This window comes from Triticum dicoccoides, chromosome 2A (genome assembly GCF_002162155.2).
Source record: "Triticum dicoccoides isolate Atlit2015 ecotype Zavitan chromosome 2A, WEW_v2.0, whole genome shotgun sequence".
NCBI lineage: Eukaryota > Viridiplantae > Streptophyta > Magnoliopsida > Poales > Poaceae > Triticum > Triticum dicoccoides.
The window spans coordinates 626,697,698-626,715,745 of record NC_041382.1 but is presented as its reverse complement, the minus strand read 5'-3'; the positions used below and the strand labels follow the sequence as shown (position 1 = coordinate 626,715,745).

Genomic DNA, 18,048 nt, shown 5'->3' with positions numbered 1-18,048 from the left:
GTGTTTTGAATATAGTCATATGTGCTTATGGAAAAGAACTTGCATGACATCTTTTGTCCTACCCTCCCGTGGCAGCGGGGTCCTATTGGAAACTAAGGGATATTAAGGCCTACTTTTAATAGAGTACCATACCAAAGCATTAGCACTTAGTGAATACATGAACTCCTAAAACTACGGTCATCACCGGGAAGTGTCCCGACTATTGTCATTCCGGGGTTGCCGGATCATAACAGGTAGTAGGTGACTATAACTTGCAAGATAGGATCAAGAACACAAATATATTCATGAAAACATAATAGGTTCAGATCTGAAACCATGGCACTCGGGCCCTAGTGAAAATCATTAAGCATAGCAAAGTCATAGCAACATCAATCTTAGAAGATAGTGGATACTAGGGATCAAACCCTAACAAAACTAAGTCGATTACATGGTAAATCTCATCCAGCCCATCACGGTCCAGCAAGCCTACGATGGGATTACTCACGCACGGTGGTGAGCATAATGAAATTGATGATGGAGGATGGTTGATGATGACTATGGCAACGGATTACCCTCTCCGGAGCCCCGAACAGACTCCAGATCTGCCCTCCCGAGGAAGAACAGGGCTTGGCGGCGGCTCTGTATCATAAAACGTGATGGATCCTTCTATTTGATTTTTTTCTCCCCGAACGTAAATATATGGAGTTGGAGTTGAGGTCGGTGGAGGTCCAGGGGCCCACAAGGATGGAGGGCGCGCCCCCACCCTTGTGGCCAGGGTGTGGGCCCCCTTTAGCTGATTCTTTCACTAATATTTTTTATTAATTCCAATAATCACCTCCGTAAATCATGCAAGTTAGAGTCCAAAACAAGGGCAAAAGAGTTTGGAAAAGTAGATACAATGGATATGTATCACTCGGCGCCTCTCAGCTCTAGCAATACTCAGATATTCCAGAAACCCTAGGGGAGTCGACGAAACACAATTCTAGACACCGCAAGTTCTAGGACTACGTGATCCAATCTAGAGCCCTATTCCGGCACCTTGTCAGAGGGGGACATGATCACGGAGGGGTTCATCATTCTCATTGGTGCTCCTCCGATGATGCGCGAGTAGTTCACCATAGACCTACGGGTTCGTACGTTGTAGCTAGAAGGCTTCTTATCTCTTTTTGATTCTCAATACAATGTTCTCCTCGATGTTCTTGGAGATCTATTTGATGTAATGATGTTTTGCGGTGTGTTTGTTGGGATCCGATGAATTACGAGCTTATGATCACATCTATATTCATGAATATTATTTGAGTCTTCTTTGATCTCTTATATGCATGATTATTTATAGCCTCGTATTTCTTCTTCGAATCTTTGGTTTAGTTTGGCCAACTAGATTGATTTTTCTTGCAATGGGAAGAGATGCTTTGTGATGGGTTCGATCTTGCGGTGTCCTCACCCAGTGACAGAAGGGGTAGCGAGGCACGCCTGTATCGTTGCTATTAAGAATAAAATATGGGGTATATTCCTACATGAATAGATCTTGTCTACATCATGTCATCGTTCTTATTGCATATCCATGAACTTAATACACTAGATGCACGCTGGATAGCGGTCGATGTGTGGAGTAATAGTAGTAGATGCAGGAAGGAGTCGGTCTACTAATCTTGGATGATGATGATGATGATGATGATGAGGATGATGATGAGGATGATGATGATGATGATGATGATGATGATGATGATGAAGTAGAAAATGTAGAAAAGGAAAGAGAAGAAGGTCGAGGGGTCAAAGTTTTTCTTAGTTTTAGGTTTAGATTTAGTTTAGTTTAGGTTTAGGTTTAGGTTTTTTTCTTCTATTTTTTTAGGTTTAGGTTTAGATTTAGTTTAGTTTAGGTTAAGAAGAAAGATGAACAAAAATAAGAAGAAGAAGAAGAAGAAGAAGAAGAAGAAGAAGAAGGACAAGAAGAAGTAGAAAAAGTAGAAAAGGAAAGAGAAGAAAGTCGAGGGGTCGAGGATCGCCGAGGGGTCAAAGTTTTTTTCATAGTTTGAAGTGTCAATGGTTTATGTGATGTGATGTCCTAAATTTTCTTGACTTGATCGGTAAAATTTGCAGGATTTGTGCTATTTCATCTCCTTGGAGTCATCATGGTAGAAGTTTTTGGTCTGTGATCCCGCCATTGTTCGACTACTTCCTCTACAGCCGAGGGTGAGCTACGAATCCACCTTCACCTCATACGCTCTTTTAACCATGTCAGTAGATTTCATTTTCATGCTAAGTCGTGTAACCTAGGCGTCTCCCGTCCGAAAGGGTTGCATCGACAAATATGCATTCAATAGCATATTTATCGCCATAACTTATTCGGATTGTCCAGCGATTTCCATGGACATCCCGAGTATGTGTAGATTGGGTACATTCTCCATGCTCTACCCCATTCCGAGACAAAATTTCGGTAGCGCCTCCGTGTTGTTCTCCGGATGCACATTCTCTCGGCTTATTGCCGAGACGTGTATTTGAGGAACAGCGGGCAGGTGCTGTCGAAATTTTGTCTCAGAATGGGGTAGAGCATGGAGAACGTACTCAATCTACACATACTCGGGTGGGATTAGGACCTATCTTTACCTGTTAGAGTGTAGGTTGCATGGACGTAATAAAATTGACAAACTAGATTAACTGATAAATATACATGCTGATGGACCTATCTATACCTATTAGAGTGTAGGTAGGCAAGATGAGTGATCGTGCATGGATGTACATCGGTCACACTAGTCAGAAAGACATGACCAATGAATTGTTAGCAAAAACCAAGGGGTTTGTGAGAGTCACATTTGCAAATGACCAGAAGAAAACCTGGTGCCCCTGTGTCTGGTGTGACAATTGGCACAAGAGGGCAGAGGAAGAAATGGGAAAACACCTGCAGAAGAGTGGTTTTACGCTCGGATGTACGGTGTGGACATTTCATGGTGAGTCTGCCCAACATGCCAGAGCTGAGGTGGTTCATCGTCGCACCGACAAGCAAGGTACCGGGGTGGAAGACATGGTGCAAGAGTTCGATGATGCTCGGGATTCGGGCGATGAGATGGAGGAATCTGCAAAAGCCGTCAATGAAATGTTGGAGTCTTCAAAACGTCCTCTCCACAAGCACACTGAGCTTTGTCAGTTGGATGCCATCTCACAAATAATGGCTCTGAAGGCTCAATTCAACTTGGGCAAAGAATGCTACGACGTGGTGATGACAGTATTTGGATGCTTTCTACCCAAAGGCCATGTAATGCCTGCAAACATGTACCAGTCGGACAAAATCCTCTGTGCACTTAAGATGCCCTATGAGAAGATACATGCATGTGAGAAAGGATGTGCCTTAGTGGGTTGTTCCCCCCTCGGGGCACCCCTCTGGTACTTCTTTGGCCCAAGTTGTGTATTCTGGTCCATAAAAATTCTCCAAAAAAATTCGCTGTGTTTGGACTCCGTTTGGTATTGATTTTTTGTGATGTAAAAAACAAGCAAAAACACCAACTAGCATTGGGCACTATGTCAATAGGTTAATCCCAAAAAAAGATATAAAGTTACTATAAAATGATTGTAAAACATCCAAGAATGATAATATAACAGCATGAATACTTCATAAATTATGGATACATTGGAGACGTATCAAGGAGACCAGACGACAATCGAAGAGACACAAGGCAACAGGGCGCGCCCTATGGGGGGTCGCACCCTATTATGTTGTGGGCCCCACGAGGCTCTATCTGACCTAATTCCACTTCTATAAATTCTCAAATATTGGGAAAGCAACAAAGAGCCACCTGAAACCCTTTTTCTGGCGCCGCAAGCTTCTGTTTTTCTGTGATCCCATCTGGAGGACTTTTTTGGTACTCTGCTAGAGGGGAAATTGATCACGGAGGGCTTCTACATCATCCTTGCTACCTTCCGATGATGCATGGGTAGTTTACCACAGACCTATGTGTCCATAGCTAGTAACTAGATGGCTTCTTCTCTCTCCTTGATCTTCAATACCATGTTCTCCTCGATCTTCTCGGAGTTCTATCCTATGTAATCTTCTTTTGTTGGGATCCAATGAATTGTGGGTTTATGATTAGATTATTCATTGAAAGTAATTGGGTCTTTTCTGAAATTTATTATGCATGATTGTTATATCTTTGTATTTCTCTCCGATCTATCTGTTTGGTTTGGCCAACTAGATTGATTTATCTTCAGTAGGAGAGGTGCTTTGTGATGGGTTCAATCTTGCGGTGCTCTATATCCCAGTGATAGAAGGGGACAAGAAACATATTTGTATTGTTGCTATTAAGGGTAAAACGATGGGTTTTATTCATATTGATCGGGTTTACTTTCTCTACATCATGTCATCTTGCTTAAGGCGTTACTCCATTTTTCATGAACTTAATACCATAGATGCATGCTGGATAGCGGCCAATTGGTGGAGTAATAGTAGTAGATGCAGGCAGGAGTCGGTCTACTTGTCTTGGATGTGATACCTATATACATGATCATTGTCGTGAATATGTCATACCTATGTGCTTTTAGATCAATTGCCCAACAGTAATTTGTCCGCCCACAGTTTGCTATGCGTTCAAGATAGAATCTTCGAGTGAAAACTATGGCCCCCGCGTCCACTTGTATCATATTATAAAATCCAAAATACCTTTGCTACAATTTTACTTCTTTTATTTTACTTTACAATTTATCCATCTACCTAGCTATACAAGATTTGATCCTTGCAATTAACGAGTTCAAGGGGATTGACAACCCTCTTGCTCGTGTTGGGTGCAAGTATTTGCTTTTGTGTGTGCATGTGGTGTTCATGAGGCTTTGCGTGACTATCCTATTGGTTCGATAAACCTTGGTTCTCACTGAGGGAAATATTTATCTCTACTATACTGCATCTCCTCTCCTCTTTGGGGAAAATCCCAATGCAGCTCACAAGTAGCACGCACACACGCGTGGGAATTCCAGTTGTAGGGTGTTTCAATACGTTCATGATTTGCTCATAGTGGGTTGCGAGAGTGACAGAAACTTAAACCTGAATAAGGGGGTTATTGTGTATGGGAGTAAAGGGGATTTGTTACTTAATTCTATGGTTGGGTTTACCTTAATGATTTCTAGTAGTTGTGAATGCTTGCTAGGGGTCCAATCATAAGTTCATATGATCCAAGTACGGAAAATATGTTAGCTCATGCCTCTCCCTCATATAAAATTGCAATAATGATTATCGATCTAGTTATAAATTTCCTAGGACAATTTCGCAAATCCTACCACCACTTTTCCACACTCGCTATACTAACTTAATTGTTCTTTTATTAAAATGAGACCTAACTTTTTCTCAATGCAATGCATCAGATCGAGGCTAGTGGCCAACCATGCTCACACAATTGTTCGTCCTCCCTCATGTTGAAGCTTTCTCCGCTACCCTTCTTCTTTGGATCACCACGGAAACCATTCGGGTCATCTTCCTCGTCGTCCTCCTCCTCATGTTGCTATCCGCTGGCCCAATCATGCTGGTGTGTGTCTGCGCGCATCTAGGTATAGGTGTCGGACTAGGTGTAGTCATGATGCGTGCATGGCTGGGAGTAGCCATGCTGCGTGCCCGGCTGGGTGTAGCTGCCGGACTGGGTGGGCTCCAAGTTATCCACATGCCCGTCCTCATAGCCACCTCCTCCTCTGCTTCCCTCGGGAATGATGTCAAACATCTCCATGTCCGTGATGTCGTACATCGTCTTGCCCACTTTAGGTAGACCAGCAAACAATGTGTAGGCACCCAACTGCTTCCCACCCGGCACTTGCATCCGGACAAGCTACGGCGATGAACACTCCGAGAAAAGCAGCGACTCCACATTGACGTTGATGATGTAGGGAACTTTCCTGGCCACGGATGCCAGGGGCTGCCTACCAAGCTGCTTGGCGGCGTACTAGTATGGAGCCTTGTAATGCTCCGGCCATGGCGACATATGCTCGGCCGGCAAGGGCGGCGGAGCACGACCTCCACCATGTCCGCAATCAGCATGCCCACCACCACATCGGCCACCAGCATGCCCTCCGCCAGTCTTCAGCTTCTTGAGCATTTCTGCCTTTGCGGCCTTCGCTTTGACGCATCGATTTTGCCATGTCGTCGAGTTGATCTTCAGGGTGAGCGTGTTGTTCGGATCCTCCACCACCATCGTCTCGGGCATGGTCTCCTCCAGGTCCATGCGTTGGTGGCGGGATGGAAGAAAGAGAGTGGAGGGTGCCGCAAAAACAATGCGACCAGCAACAAAAAAGCAGCTCCACCTCAGTTTTGGGTGGGCCTGGGGTGTCAGGGTCCTAGGTGGCTCGTGTCCAGACTCCCACAATTCCCCCTAGGTTTGGTTCCGTTTTGCGGGAAAACTGTGGTCCGGATTGCTAAGCGGACCGATGGGAGTCAGTGTTGGATGGCTTACAGAGTCCGGACAGATAGAGGCGGTTTGAGGGCCAGTGTTGGAGATGCCCTTACCTAGCACTCGTATGGGAGGCTACCATGTCGGTTTGTGGGGCATACGTGCAAGGACAAGGGTCTGTCCTGATGTCGGTTTACCACACGTTTAGGGCCTTCTTCCTTACTCGTAGCATGTTTCCTAATCTTCTCTCGATCGTGCGATGGTAAGCACCATCCTGAGGCGGTGGTGTCGTTCTGGTGTCGATGGGGTGTCCTAGGCTGTTGGGGGGGCATCTTGGTGTCGAAGGGAGCTTGTCCGATAAGAAATTTGACCTATCAACGAGAAGCCCCCCATCAGTAGTCGTAATGGAGCAAGGTCAGCGAGTAAGGTTGATGTAGATACCCTTGGAAGCCTTCGTCTTATTATCCAGATAGGATGTGCTTGCATTTCGTCCTTTTGATATCTCGACCTATGGCAGATGATTTTATTAGTTGACAAGGAGAGGGTTGTTCTTTGTAAGTTGTTTGACATTGATGTTTGGACAATTTTTGACGGTTTGCATCTTACAATACTAGAACATGAAGATGTTTGTGAGGGGCACAATTGTTTAAGACGATGCCACTATGGCCCCATACAGTGCGATGTTGCAGACGTTTCATGCCGTTGTGCTAATGTTAAGCATCCACCATCATGTTGCAGGGGAGGGGGGCTCTGCAAATGGTGCATATTGCGTCACGCTGGAAGACTGAGGGCGACAGTGGTTCGCGCATCCGCTTCGGACAAGCTATCATCTTGGGTCATGAAATGTTTGGGAAGATTGAAATAGACCCACCTTCAATCACTTCCCTAGTTGTGATGAACATCGTTTAACTTGTCATGGAGGACATTAGACAACTTACAATATAAATAACCTTATTTTTGTTTGCTTTTGGTCCCCATGTAAATAACATTATCGCTTTTTCTCTATCTTAATTAATGAAATGGCAGTGCTCTTGCCATTTCCCGTATAAAAAAACTCCGTTCTCTAGAAATGCCGTTGTCTAAACACATTTTTCCAAGAGATACGAACTTGCGTAAAAGGATTCTTGCACAACTTGAAGATCGATAGGTCCGTTGATTGGACCGTGGCCACCCGGGAATCTGATCTGACTGGTCCATCATTGTGCGGTTTCCAAATGAAAAGCATTGCATGGTTAATCAGCGGTCAGCTGAGCTCCCATGCATGCAGCTTTTCACAGAATCACAGCCATGTTCTCACCTGCATGCCCATCTGCAACGGGATATAAAGATGAGACAGGAAGCTATCTTCTGCCATTTTCCTAGAGCCTGGACCGTAATCTACACTCTATGAATACCACCAAAGCCTTATAATTTCCCCTAAAAAACCATATAATTTTCGTTTTTGAAACAAGTAAAAATACTTGTGATTAACCTATGTCTTTTACTAAGACCGATTCAACGATCGAATACGTGCGAGTGCGAACGACAACCTCAGTCGCTACACTGCACTGACATCAACACTGCAAATCAAGACAAAGTTGTCGAGAAAAGTACAAGGTGAACAACTTCGATACAATTACCTGAACTTGTAAAGTATGCCTGCGTATCCACTTACACTGAGTAGTACTCCCTCTGCCCTCTCAACTTCAGTACAATTTTGTATTCAAGTTAGTATAAAATTGAGATACTTAAAACGGAGGGAGTAGTAGTTATGCCTTTGCTCACTCAAGTTCCTCAAAAGTATAATCTTGTCCCTCGCACTTTGCGCATGTAAGCATATTGGATCGCAAAAAAACACAGCATTGCTTGGATTTTTTTAGAATTTACTGTCCATCTGGTCAAACTCGGTCAAAGTGGTAAAAATCTGAGTTTGGACTAAACTTACGCGGTTTTGAGACTTGAAGGACCAAATGTGTACCAAAAAATCTTAAGTGACCAAGTCTATATTTTCGGGAAACTTGAGGGACCAAAAACATAATTTTTTCTATAGTATATTAACGCTAGACACACTGAGGCTTCGTTTGACATGAGAGGTTTCGGGGGGTATCGAGTGGATTTTTCACGTGTGGCCCGGAACCCTCTACAATCCTCCTTGGCCCATTTGGCAGACGAGGTTTTGCTAGCGCAATCCACATGATTCCCCGTCGATCCGCCTCGAACCATGCGGGTCAGAAGGCATGAGGAGGCCCTTGTGGAATTGGAGCCACGCGCGAGACCGAGCCTTCTCCTCACGCCGCTGGCGGCAGCAGCCGTCCTCGCGGAGGGGATGTGTGGCTAGAGGGGATGTGTGGCTGGAGAAGGATTTAAGCTTTCAAGGGGATTGGGTGAAAGAGGAGGATTCACCAAATCCTCTAAAATCCCCTCCTCCCAAAACCTCCACGATCTCTTCCCGTCAAACAAAGCCCGAGGATGTCAAAATTCCCTTCGCTGTAAACATGCTTTCTGCTCCTCTTCCTTTGCAAGGAAGTCTGTCCGGCATCTCCTTGATAGGCCCTAACACAAGGGCCGACATCATGTTTTTGGTCATCGCAGTTGCAAGCATGCATGCATGCACGGTCTCTCACAGGAAAACCTAAACTAGTTCGTACCCCACCAATTTAACAGAGATCGTCGTAGTACTCCTGGTTACTTACTATACTTGGACGAATATCGGGAAAAGAAGAGACCGGCCTACTGACTGTAATAATTCTTAATCAGCTGTGAGCCAATCATATCATATTACACACTAGCTACATCCATCCAGGCATCCAGCTGCTTCCCTCTCACGGAGCACAAAAGAAACATACATTCAGCTAGCTCAGGTAGAATATCACAGTAGCTGCTCGATCGGAACCAACTTACCGCGCATAAATAATGCGATGAGAGGGGGCCCTAGCTCGCTCGCGAGATACACATACATATATAAAGGGCCAAGAGCAGGCGCAATGAGTGTGTAGGCGGTAGTGGGATTTCATCTTCACCGTTGCGAGTCAGGAGAGATATATAGCAAAGATACCACCGGCCGGCCGGGACAAATGGATAGAGAAGATGAGATGGAGATGGAGATGGGAGCAGAGGCAGTAGCGCAGGTGATGGCGCCGCCGTCTCGGTTCAGGAGGGTATGCGTCTTCTGCGGGAGCAGCAAGGGCAACAAGATGAGCTACCAGGATGCCGCCGTTGAGCTTGGCCAGGAGCTGGTACGTACTCTACTCACTCGTCTTCTCTCTCTCTCTGGCTAGTTTTTCACATCATTTCTCAACTCCAGCGCTAGTTTCCTTGATTGTTTCCGCTCAAGTGTTCTTCTCCGCATTAGCTAGCCAGCTCCATTCTGTCTTGTCACTTGAATCTTGGGTTGGTGCTCAAAGAGTGAAACCGGATGATGTTTTCTGAACACACTTGCTCGATCTTGTTGTGAACTTGTGGTTGCTTTTACAAGGCTTGAGGGTCTGTGGTTTTCTGCATGGGTTCATGTAGCCGAGCTTATTCGTCGACTACTCACAAAGACAAGACATACCAGCTAGCTAGTTTGTGCAGTACGTACATGCATTTGCCCAACTTTTGGTGTTCTGCCAGGCTCGCCCGTCTAATGCCCTTAATTTGTTTTCCGCAAGCTAAATATGGACAATAGTGTAATAACAGTAGATGCGTGACATTATACAAGATGAGAAATGCCCATAAATTAACTTTTCTCTCCAATGTTTATTGCCATGGTTGTTTCACCACACCAGGTAGCAAGGAACATTGATCTGGTGTACGGAGGAGGAAGCGTGGGGCTCATGGGCCTGGTCTCTCAAGCGGTCTACAGCGGAGGAAGGCATGTCATCGGGTATGTAAACAAACAAACAAACAGCCATGATGATTCATTCTTCAGCATGTACTACCGCTTCTGTACTGTGGAGCGTGAAAAGAATAGTCGTTGGAGACTTGCAAGATGGCAAGGAGAGCAAAACAGAGTCGTATGGGTCGATTCCTCCAGTTGCTACACACATAATGCCAGTATATAATTTGTCATCTTGCTGTCCCTATGCAGGGTGATTCCCAAGACTCTCATGCCTAGAGAGGTAACAATAACATTCCCACGCCTGCACCTTCCAACATTTCTGCCATTGTTTAATCACCTGCAGTGCAATGATTCCCATGAATTCTACATCCGTTTTTATCTTTTCCCACCCTTTGAACCGACATTTGTATTTACTACTCAAATTTGTATGTAATGACCGGACCCCAGTAGAGAAGCACGTAATTAAGCATGATGTTTTTATTTTTTATTTTTCACAAAGCTTGTTTATCTCTCCTGGTAGTGGAAAACAAGGATACATGGATGCAATCTTATCTGCTCTCTTTTGAAGAAAGATCACATGCATGGAATGTTCAGTGAAATCTTGTGTCCTTTTATTTTGGAGTTGATATCTCGCTGATCTTGACTGCCGCATCTAGTGCCTGCCCCCTTTTGTTCTTAATCAAGGCCTTTATGAGCCTTTAATCTGCAGATACTGACTTTGTTAACCCAAAAGAAATGTGTCAATTATTTTACACAACAGCACCATGATTACCTCCCCTGACCCTTGCATGCATTGCCCTGCGGATTACAATATAGTACCATTTGCAGAAAGTTGTCGTCCTTGACCCCCCGTCCCTAGTGTCCCTGTCTTAGATTGGGCTTTTAACACACATGCATTGATGCATGTAGCTAGTGTTCTTGATGCTGCCTGTGGCTGTGGGTGCTGCATGCAGATAACAGGTGAGACGGTGGGGGAGGTGAAGGAGGTGGCGGGTATGCACCAAAGGAAGGCTGAGATGGCCAGGCAATCTGATGCCTTTATAGCGCTCCCTGGTTAGTCCTTCGATCCTCCTGATAACACCTGCAAATCTCTACCAACTTCTTCAGTCGACATGCAGCTTTGTTGTATGCTACGTAGCTTTTGATGGTCGTCGCTTTCTGATCTCATGGTTAGTGGAAAGTGTGTGTGTAAAGAGGAAATAGGATCGATGCGTGCATGAGTATGGGGTTGACTTTGACCTCATAAATCCACTTGCTAGTTTTCTTAGATTTCTTTTTTGAGAAAAGCTAGTTTTTTTTCCCGATGATCCACTTGCCAGTCCAGTAGTGGACTTGTGGTGGAAGCATGGCCTGTACTTTTGAGAGTCCACTTCTGTTGTTGGGTCACACAACACACATGAGAAAAGGCCCATGAGAGGAGTAATCTTGGATGAGGCCTGGATGTGGTTATCATGAAATACGCCTGCGCTTTTCATAAAAGAACTTACATGAACCTTTTTTCGTTACAAAAAAGGAAACTGTAAAGAAAACACTTACAAAGAAACATGATATCTGAGCAAAATCACTTACTCAGATTTTAGATCCTTTTTCAGAACAAAGCAAAACCACCTGTATTGACATGTAAAACTCTGATCCTGCAGGGGGCTATGGAACACTTGAGGAGCTCCTGGAAGTAATCACATGGGCCCAGCTTGGCATCCACGACAAGCCGGTATGTACCGTGGTTCATGTCTAGACCGCTCTTCGTCTTCTGCGTCACATGAAATATAAACCGCCATGATGGCTTTTCTCTAAAAAAAACTACGTACTGACCTTCCCTAAAAAGAAACGAAAAAAAAAACTACGTAGTACTGACCTGCACGCGCAGATCGAGGAAACTAACAAAAAACCGCATTCAGTCTGACGCCCGGGAAACGTGTGTCGCAGGTCGGGCTGCTGAACGTGGACGGCTACTACAACGCCCTGCTGTGTTTCATCGACAATGCCGTGGATGAAGGATTCATCAAGCCCACTGCGCGCCACATCATCGTGCTGGCTCCCACGCCCAAGGAACTGCTCGACAAGCTGGAGGTAGGTACCTTCATTACCTGACACATCGCCTCCAGCTTCTTTCATCATCATCACCATGCATCTGAAACTGAAAGGAACAAATCTCCATGCAGGAGTACTCTCCTCGGCACGAAGAGGTCGTGCCCAGGACGAAGTGGGAGACGACGGAGCAGCTGAGCTGCTGCAAGATCCCTGCGCTGAAAGAGGGCACGGTGATCGTCCCGGCGCAGCGAGGAAGCATGCTGTGAGTTCGGTCAGGTTCCGAGGGGGGCTCTGAGTTAACCCTGTTGCCGGCGGATGCGCAAGCTGCAAATCTAGAGCGCGCCGTAGCCGCATTGCCTTGTTTTAGTTCCTGTAGCTCTGGTAGAACGTGTCTAGTGTCGGGACTGTCGATTGATCACTGATGTACGTAGTCGTGTGTTATGTGCTATGAGGTGTAGAGTTAAGATTCAGATGTCATCGATTAATTTGGAATCTGTGTGGCGGGTATGCTACAGTTGTGTAGAGCCAAGGTTCAAATGGATCAATTCCAGCGTCCAACTATACCTTTTACATATGCATAGAGTATGGACCCTAAAAAAACATATGCATAGAGTATGCCCCAAACTCTTTTACGCCGTGACGGTATGTAATGGCAGATCTGGCACCATCCACATTCTTTGCGATTTGTGCGACTGAGGCCCACTACGGACGGTTGTATATGTATGTATTGCACACTTCAGCTTTTACATATTTCAGAGTCAAATCACTGCCGAGTCCTACCAGCATAGTCAGAAAAAAGACACATCGTGGTACACATCTTTCTCTTTTCCCACTCAAGCACACATACTCTCCCTCTCTCTCTCTCTCTCTCTCTCTCTCTCTCTCTCTCTCTCTCTCTCTCTCTCTCTCTCTCTCTCTCTCTCTCTCTTAAATCCATCACTTTTATTTTCTTTTTCATAATTTGGATGATTCAAATCTCTTTAACAAAAATTCCATTTATTTTTTAATATATTTGAACTATTTGCGGCAAGACCTTTAGACAAGATCAAACCTGGATGCATTTGAACGCGTTTAGTTTTTGACATTTCACATTTCATATGTGAAAAAAAACCTATTTCGCTAGAAAAATGTGAAACAAACCTATTTCACTGGAAACCTATTTACCCCAAACATAAAACTGAAATGTCAATTTGTGAAACTGATTATTTAAGAATGTGTAACTGTTTATTTTCAAAAGAGTGAAACATGTTATTTCAAAAATGTGAAATTGAATAGATGTGTTCTTTTGTGAAACAAGCCAGTGCAAGATGAAATTTAAGTTCCAAAAATGAAAACAATATGAAACTAAAATGTCAACTTGTGAAAGTGATTATTTGGAATGAGTGAAATATGCTATTGTCAAATCTTTTTTGAAATGAGTGAAATATGTTAGTATGAAATGAGTGAAATATGTTTTTATAAAATCTTTTTTGAAATGAGTGATATATGTTATTGTGGTTTTTTTTGGAAATAAGTGAAGTATGTTATATGAAATGAGTGAAATATGTTTTAAAATGTGTGAAATCCTTTTTATAAAGAGCGGAATATGCTATTCTGAAATGAGTGAAATATGTTATTATAAAATTCTAAATGAGTGAAATATTTTATTGGGAAATGACTGAAATATGTTATGATGAAATATTTTTTGAAATGAGTGAAATATATTATATGAACTGACTGAAATATGTGTTGAAATGAGCGGAATTTGTTTGAAAATGAGCGAAATATGTTATTTATGAAATGGCTGAAACATGTTATTCGGAAAATGAATGAAATATGTTATTAATAAAAAAATCTATATGAGTGAAATATGTTTTGTGAAATTGATTTTGTTAACTCGTTCTGAATATATTCAAGGATTTTTAAAGGTCACTTCACCATGAGTTCAAATATATTTAAAAAAACTAAATCAAAATTTTGATTAAAGAGATATGAATGATTTTAAGTTAGCAATGGTTAAATAAATGGATGAATTGGTTTGGGAGAGAGAAGAGAGAGAATGGGCATCGGGGATCTTCCGGGAGCAACTAGTTGACGAGCGCTCCTTCGGGAGCCTCGCAATGATCACTTCGCGGTTGGCGCGCTCTCAGCGCTCCCTCCGTATTTTTTTTGTTTTTCTGCATGCATATTCATCTTTTTCAGCGGGGTTTTCTTTTTTTTGACTTTTTAGTTTTCTATCGGTCTTCTAGCTTTTGGATCAAAAAAATATTCCAAAAAAATTACGCGAAAAAACGTGTTTTCTTATTTTTGTTTTCGCGAAGGCACGGAAAAAAAATGTGTTCTTTGTTTTTTTCTTTCCGCAAGAGGCATGGTTTTGCTTCCGCGAGATGCATGGTTGTGCTTTCGCGAGAGGCACGGCCGTGCCTCTCGGAAACGGAAAAAATGTGCTTTATGTTTTTTTTCCTTCCGTGAGAGGCACAGTCGTGCCTTTCAAAAACAAAAAAAATTATGTTTTCTATTTTTTTTCTTCCGCGAAGAGGTATGGTTGTGCTTTCGCAAGAGGCATGGCCGTGCCTCTCGGAAACAAAAAAAAGTGTCTTGTTATTATTATTTTTCCTTCCGTGAGAGGCACGGTTTTGCTTCCGAGAGACACGATTGTACTTTCTCGATAGGCATGGCCATGCCTCTTTCAGAAGAGAAAATACGGTGTTCCCGGTTCTGTTCTTTTGTCTGTTTTTCCTCTGGTTTTTTCCATGGAAAAAAAGTTCATCAAAATTTGTCAACATGATATCTAGTTTTGAAGATCTCGACGTGAGGAATCCAACGGTGAAAACGTTTCAAGATTCGGACGCACGACTTAAGAGATAAAACATTTTGAATAAAGGAATCTATGAAAAAAGAAAAAACTCCCACGTTACGACAAATGGCACATATGAAGCGCGTCATTTGTCACAACCTGAGGAGGGGGAATGATCTTTGCAGCGAGTACTCTTCAATTAGTGATTTTGGGATCTTCCTGTACGCTATGGGGACTGACTTTTTTTTTGAGCAAGCTGAGGGGAGCAACTATGTATCACTTGTAGCGAGGTAGAAGCACGCATCGCCTGAAGGAACACATCTGGTGGGCCGGCCCAGTGACAGGTTTCTTCATTTGCAACTCAGTTTTGTCTTTTCTCTCATTTTTTTATTTTTTCCTTTTTTTCCTTTTTTACTTTTGTTTGTATTTTTAAAATATAACTAAAACTACAAATATTCCAGAATGATTACTTAAGTATTGAAAGAAAATGTTTGTCCAGTGTTCAAAAAATGTTGATAGCACAAAAAAATGTTCACGTGTTTCGAACAAAATGTAGTAAAACTATAAAAAAAATTAATCATGTATTAAATATATAAAAATATTGCTGATGTATAGGACAAATGTACAACGTGTACAAGAAAAGGTAGTCACTAAAACATAATTTGAAAAAAATTTACTCATGTTAAACTACTGTAAAAAACGTTTATGATGTATACCAAAAATGTACAATAAGCATGAAAAAAATTATACATCAAAACATATATTTGGATGTACAATGTGCATGAAAAAAGTAGACATCAAAAAATATATTTGGAAAAATGTTAATTATGTATGTGAAAAATGTTTCTAATGTATACCAAAAATGTGCAACTTACATGAAAAAGGTAGATATCAAAACATATATTAGGGAAAATGTTAATTATGTATTTGAAAAATGTTAAACATGTATAGAAAATGTCTGTGGTGTATACGAAAAATGTACATCGTGTGTGTAGAAAAAGTAGACATGTGTTGGGAAAAAGCAAAAAGAAGAAAACTGATAAAAAACGAAAGAAAAAAGAAAATAAATAAAAATCAAAACAAAACCGAAATGGAGGTGGCCACCCCAAGATCGCCCTTGGACCTGATGGTCTTAATGATGAATTCTTCCAAAAGAATTGGGACATGGTGAATATGGACATGTTTGAGCTCTTAAATGACTTATGTAAAGATAGACTAGACATTAAAAAGACTAAATTATGGGATCATGTCACTAGTACCCAAACAGAGAAATGTTGATAGGATGCAAAAATATAGGGTTATATGTTTTACTCAATGTTGTCTTCAAACTTATTACCAAGGTGCTAGTTAGTGGATGCGCAAAGTGATTTAGTGTGTTATTAGGGCTTTCGAGACAACCTTCCAGCAAGGGAAGTTCATTCTTGAAGGGATAGTCCTTTTACATGAGACTCTGAATGACCTACACAAAAGGGAAAAGACTCTATGATCATGTTTAAAATAGTTTTTGGAAAAAAAACATTGAAAAGATCAAGCGATCTTTATTACTCCAAATGTTAGAGATGAAGAACTTCCCTAACAAATGGAATGATTGGGTTATGACGATTGTCACTACAGGGATGATTGTTGTTGAGGTTAATAATGAAATTGGGCCACTTCAAAACATTCCAGGGTCTTAGACAGGGTGACCATTTGCCCCCTTCCTCTTTGACTTTGATGATGATGGCTTGTCCATAATGATAGATAGAGTTATGGAAAATAATCCCTAGCCTTTCGACTCATGCTGCATATGGTGGGGTACCTATCTCGCAATATGTTAATATCATACTTCTCTTTCTGAATGACCTTGAGCAGGCAAGAAACCTTGAGTTCATTTTATGCCTCTTTGAACTCATGTCATGACTAAAATAAATGTTCATAAATGTAATATTTCCATGTTAGGTGATGATGTGACTAAGGGGCTGAATTTGAGGAAATCTTGACTTGAAAGACTGGAAGCTTACCCATTCAATATTTGGGCATTCCCGTTGATGAGAAAAGAGTTAGAAAAAGTAATTGGATTAGAATTGTGCAAAAAACTTGGAGGACAGATTAGAATGTTGGCAGAGTAGGCTTATAAAAGTAAATGTGCACTCATAGCAAAATGCAAGATTAATGTCTCCCTTTTCTCGATATATACATTGCTCTTTGCATTTGCATGTCGACTTCTAATATGAGCGCTCAGCCGTGACAATGTACACGCCGCTCAGATGCACACAACTTAACTTGCAGATGAACGTGCCAATCATTCGGCCAGATGGAGATGGTATTCTATGTTGGGAATTACACCCTTCAAGGAAATGCACATCGAAATCCTCCTATAGGCCATGCCTACAGGATTTAGAACAAAGAGAGGCAGCCATACCTAGTCAGGTAACTCGGGAAGTTAAACAATTGCTCAAACAAGTGTCGAAGGAAAAGAATATTATGCCTAGAGTGCAAAATTTTGCTTGGAGACTATTGGGAAAAAGCAATCCCAACAGGTAAGAGAGCAGGAAAATATTCCAGTCACATCAAAAAACTATATTAGGTGTAACCAAAAATAAAATGACATGCATCTATTTTTTACCTATCCTCTTGCAAAAGTTGCATGGATATCCCAACCATGGTTCATCAAATATGAAATTCTATCAAATACTTGCAGCGATGCAACAACTATTCTTCATGTTTTACTTCACTCATGGCACCCCCAAGCTACTCTAATAAATATCATGACTTTTTTGTGGTGCATATGGAAGGCCAGGAATGACACTCTTTTGCTAGAAAAGAAACAAAATCCACACAAATTTACCAAGCTAAGCAGGCCATCTTAAAGAACTAAGAAGTAGCTCTTCAAACAGATTTTGAAGGAACAAATATTAGACAAAACATGTTGAACATTAACAGGTCTTTACATTACAACAACAAGGCCATGGAAAAGTTATACCGGACGCTGCTTCAAACTACAAAATTTTCACAGATGCATCATGGAGAGAAGACGTGCAAAATATCACAAGGATTGGACTATATATCCAAATAGAGGAAGATCGCCAAGAAATGGACATCATCATTCTTTCTATGGAAGAAAG

The 18,048-nt window shown here is 42.2% G+C and overlaps 1 protein-coding gene across 1 annotated transcript; it reads left to right on the top strand.

Annotated features, from left to right (window-relative positions):
• The first annotated feature begins 9,327 nt into the window (after window positions 1-9,327).
• Window positions 9,328-12,783, top strand: LOC119359724 (cytokinin riboside 5'-monophosphate phosphoribohydrolase LOG1-like). Its single transcript, XM_037625825.1, has 7 exons — window positions 9,328-9,553; window positions 10,085-10,182; window positions 10,387-10,417; window positions 11,091-11,190; window positions 11,778-11,848; window positions 12,064-12,207; window positions 12,300-12,783. The coding sequence occupies exons 1-7, from the start codon at window positions 9,392-9,394 to the stop codon at window positions 12,432-12,434; spliced, it is 741 nt and encodes a 246-aa protein (XP_037481722.1). The 5' UTR covers window positions 9,328-9,391; the 3' UTR covers window positions 12,435-12,783.
• The last annotated feature ends 5,265 nt before the right edge of the window (window positions 12,784-18,048 follow it).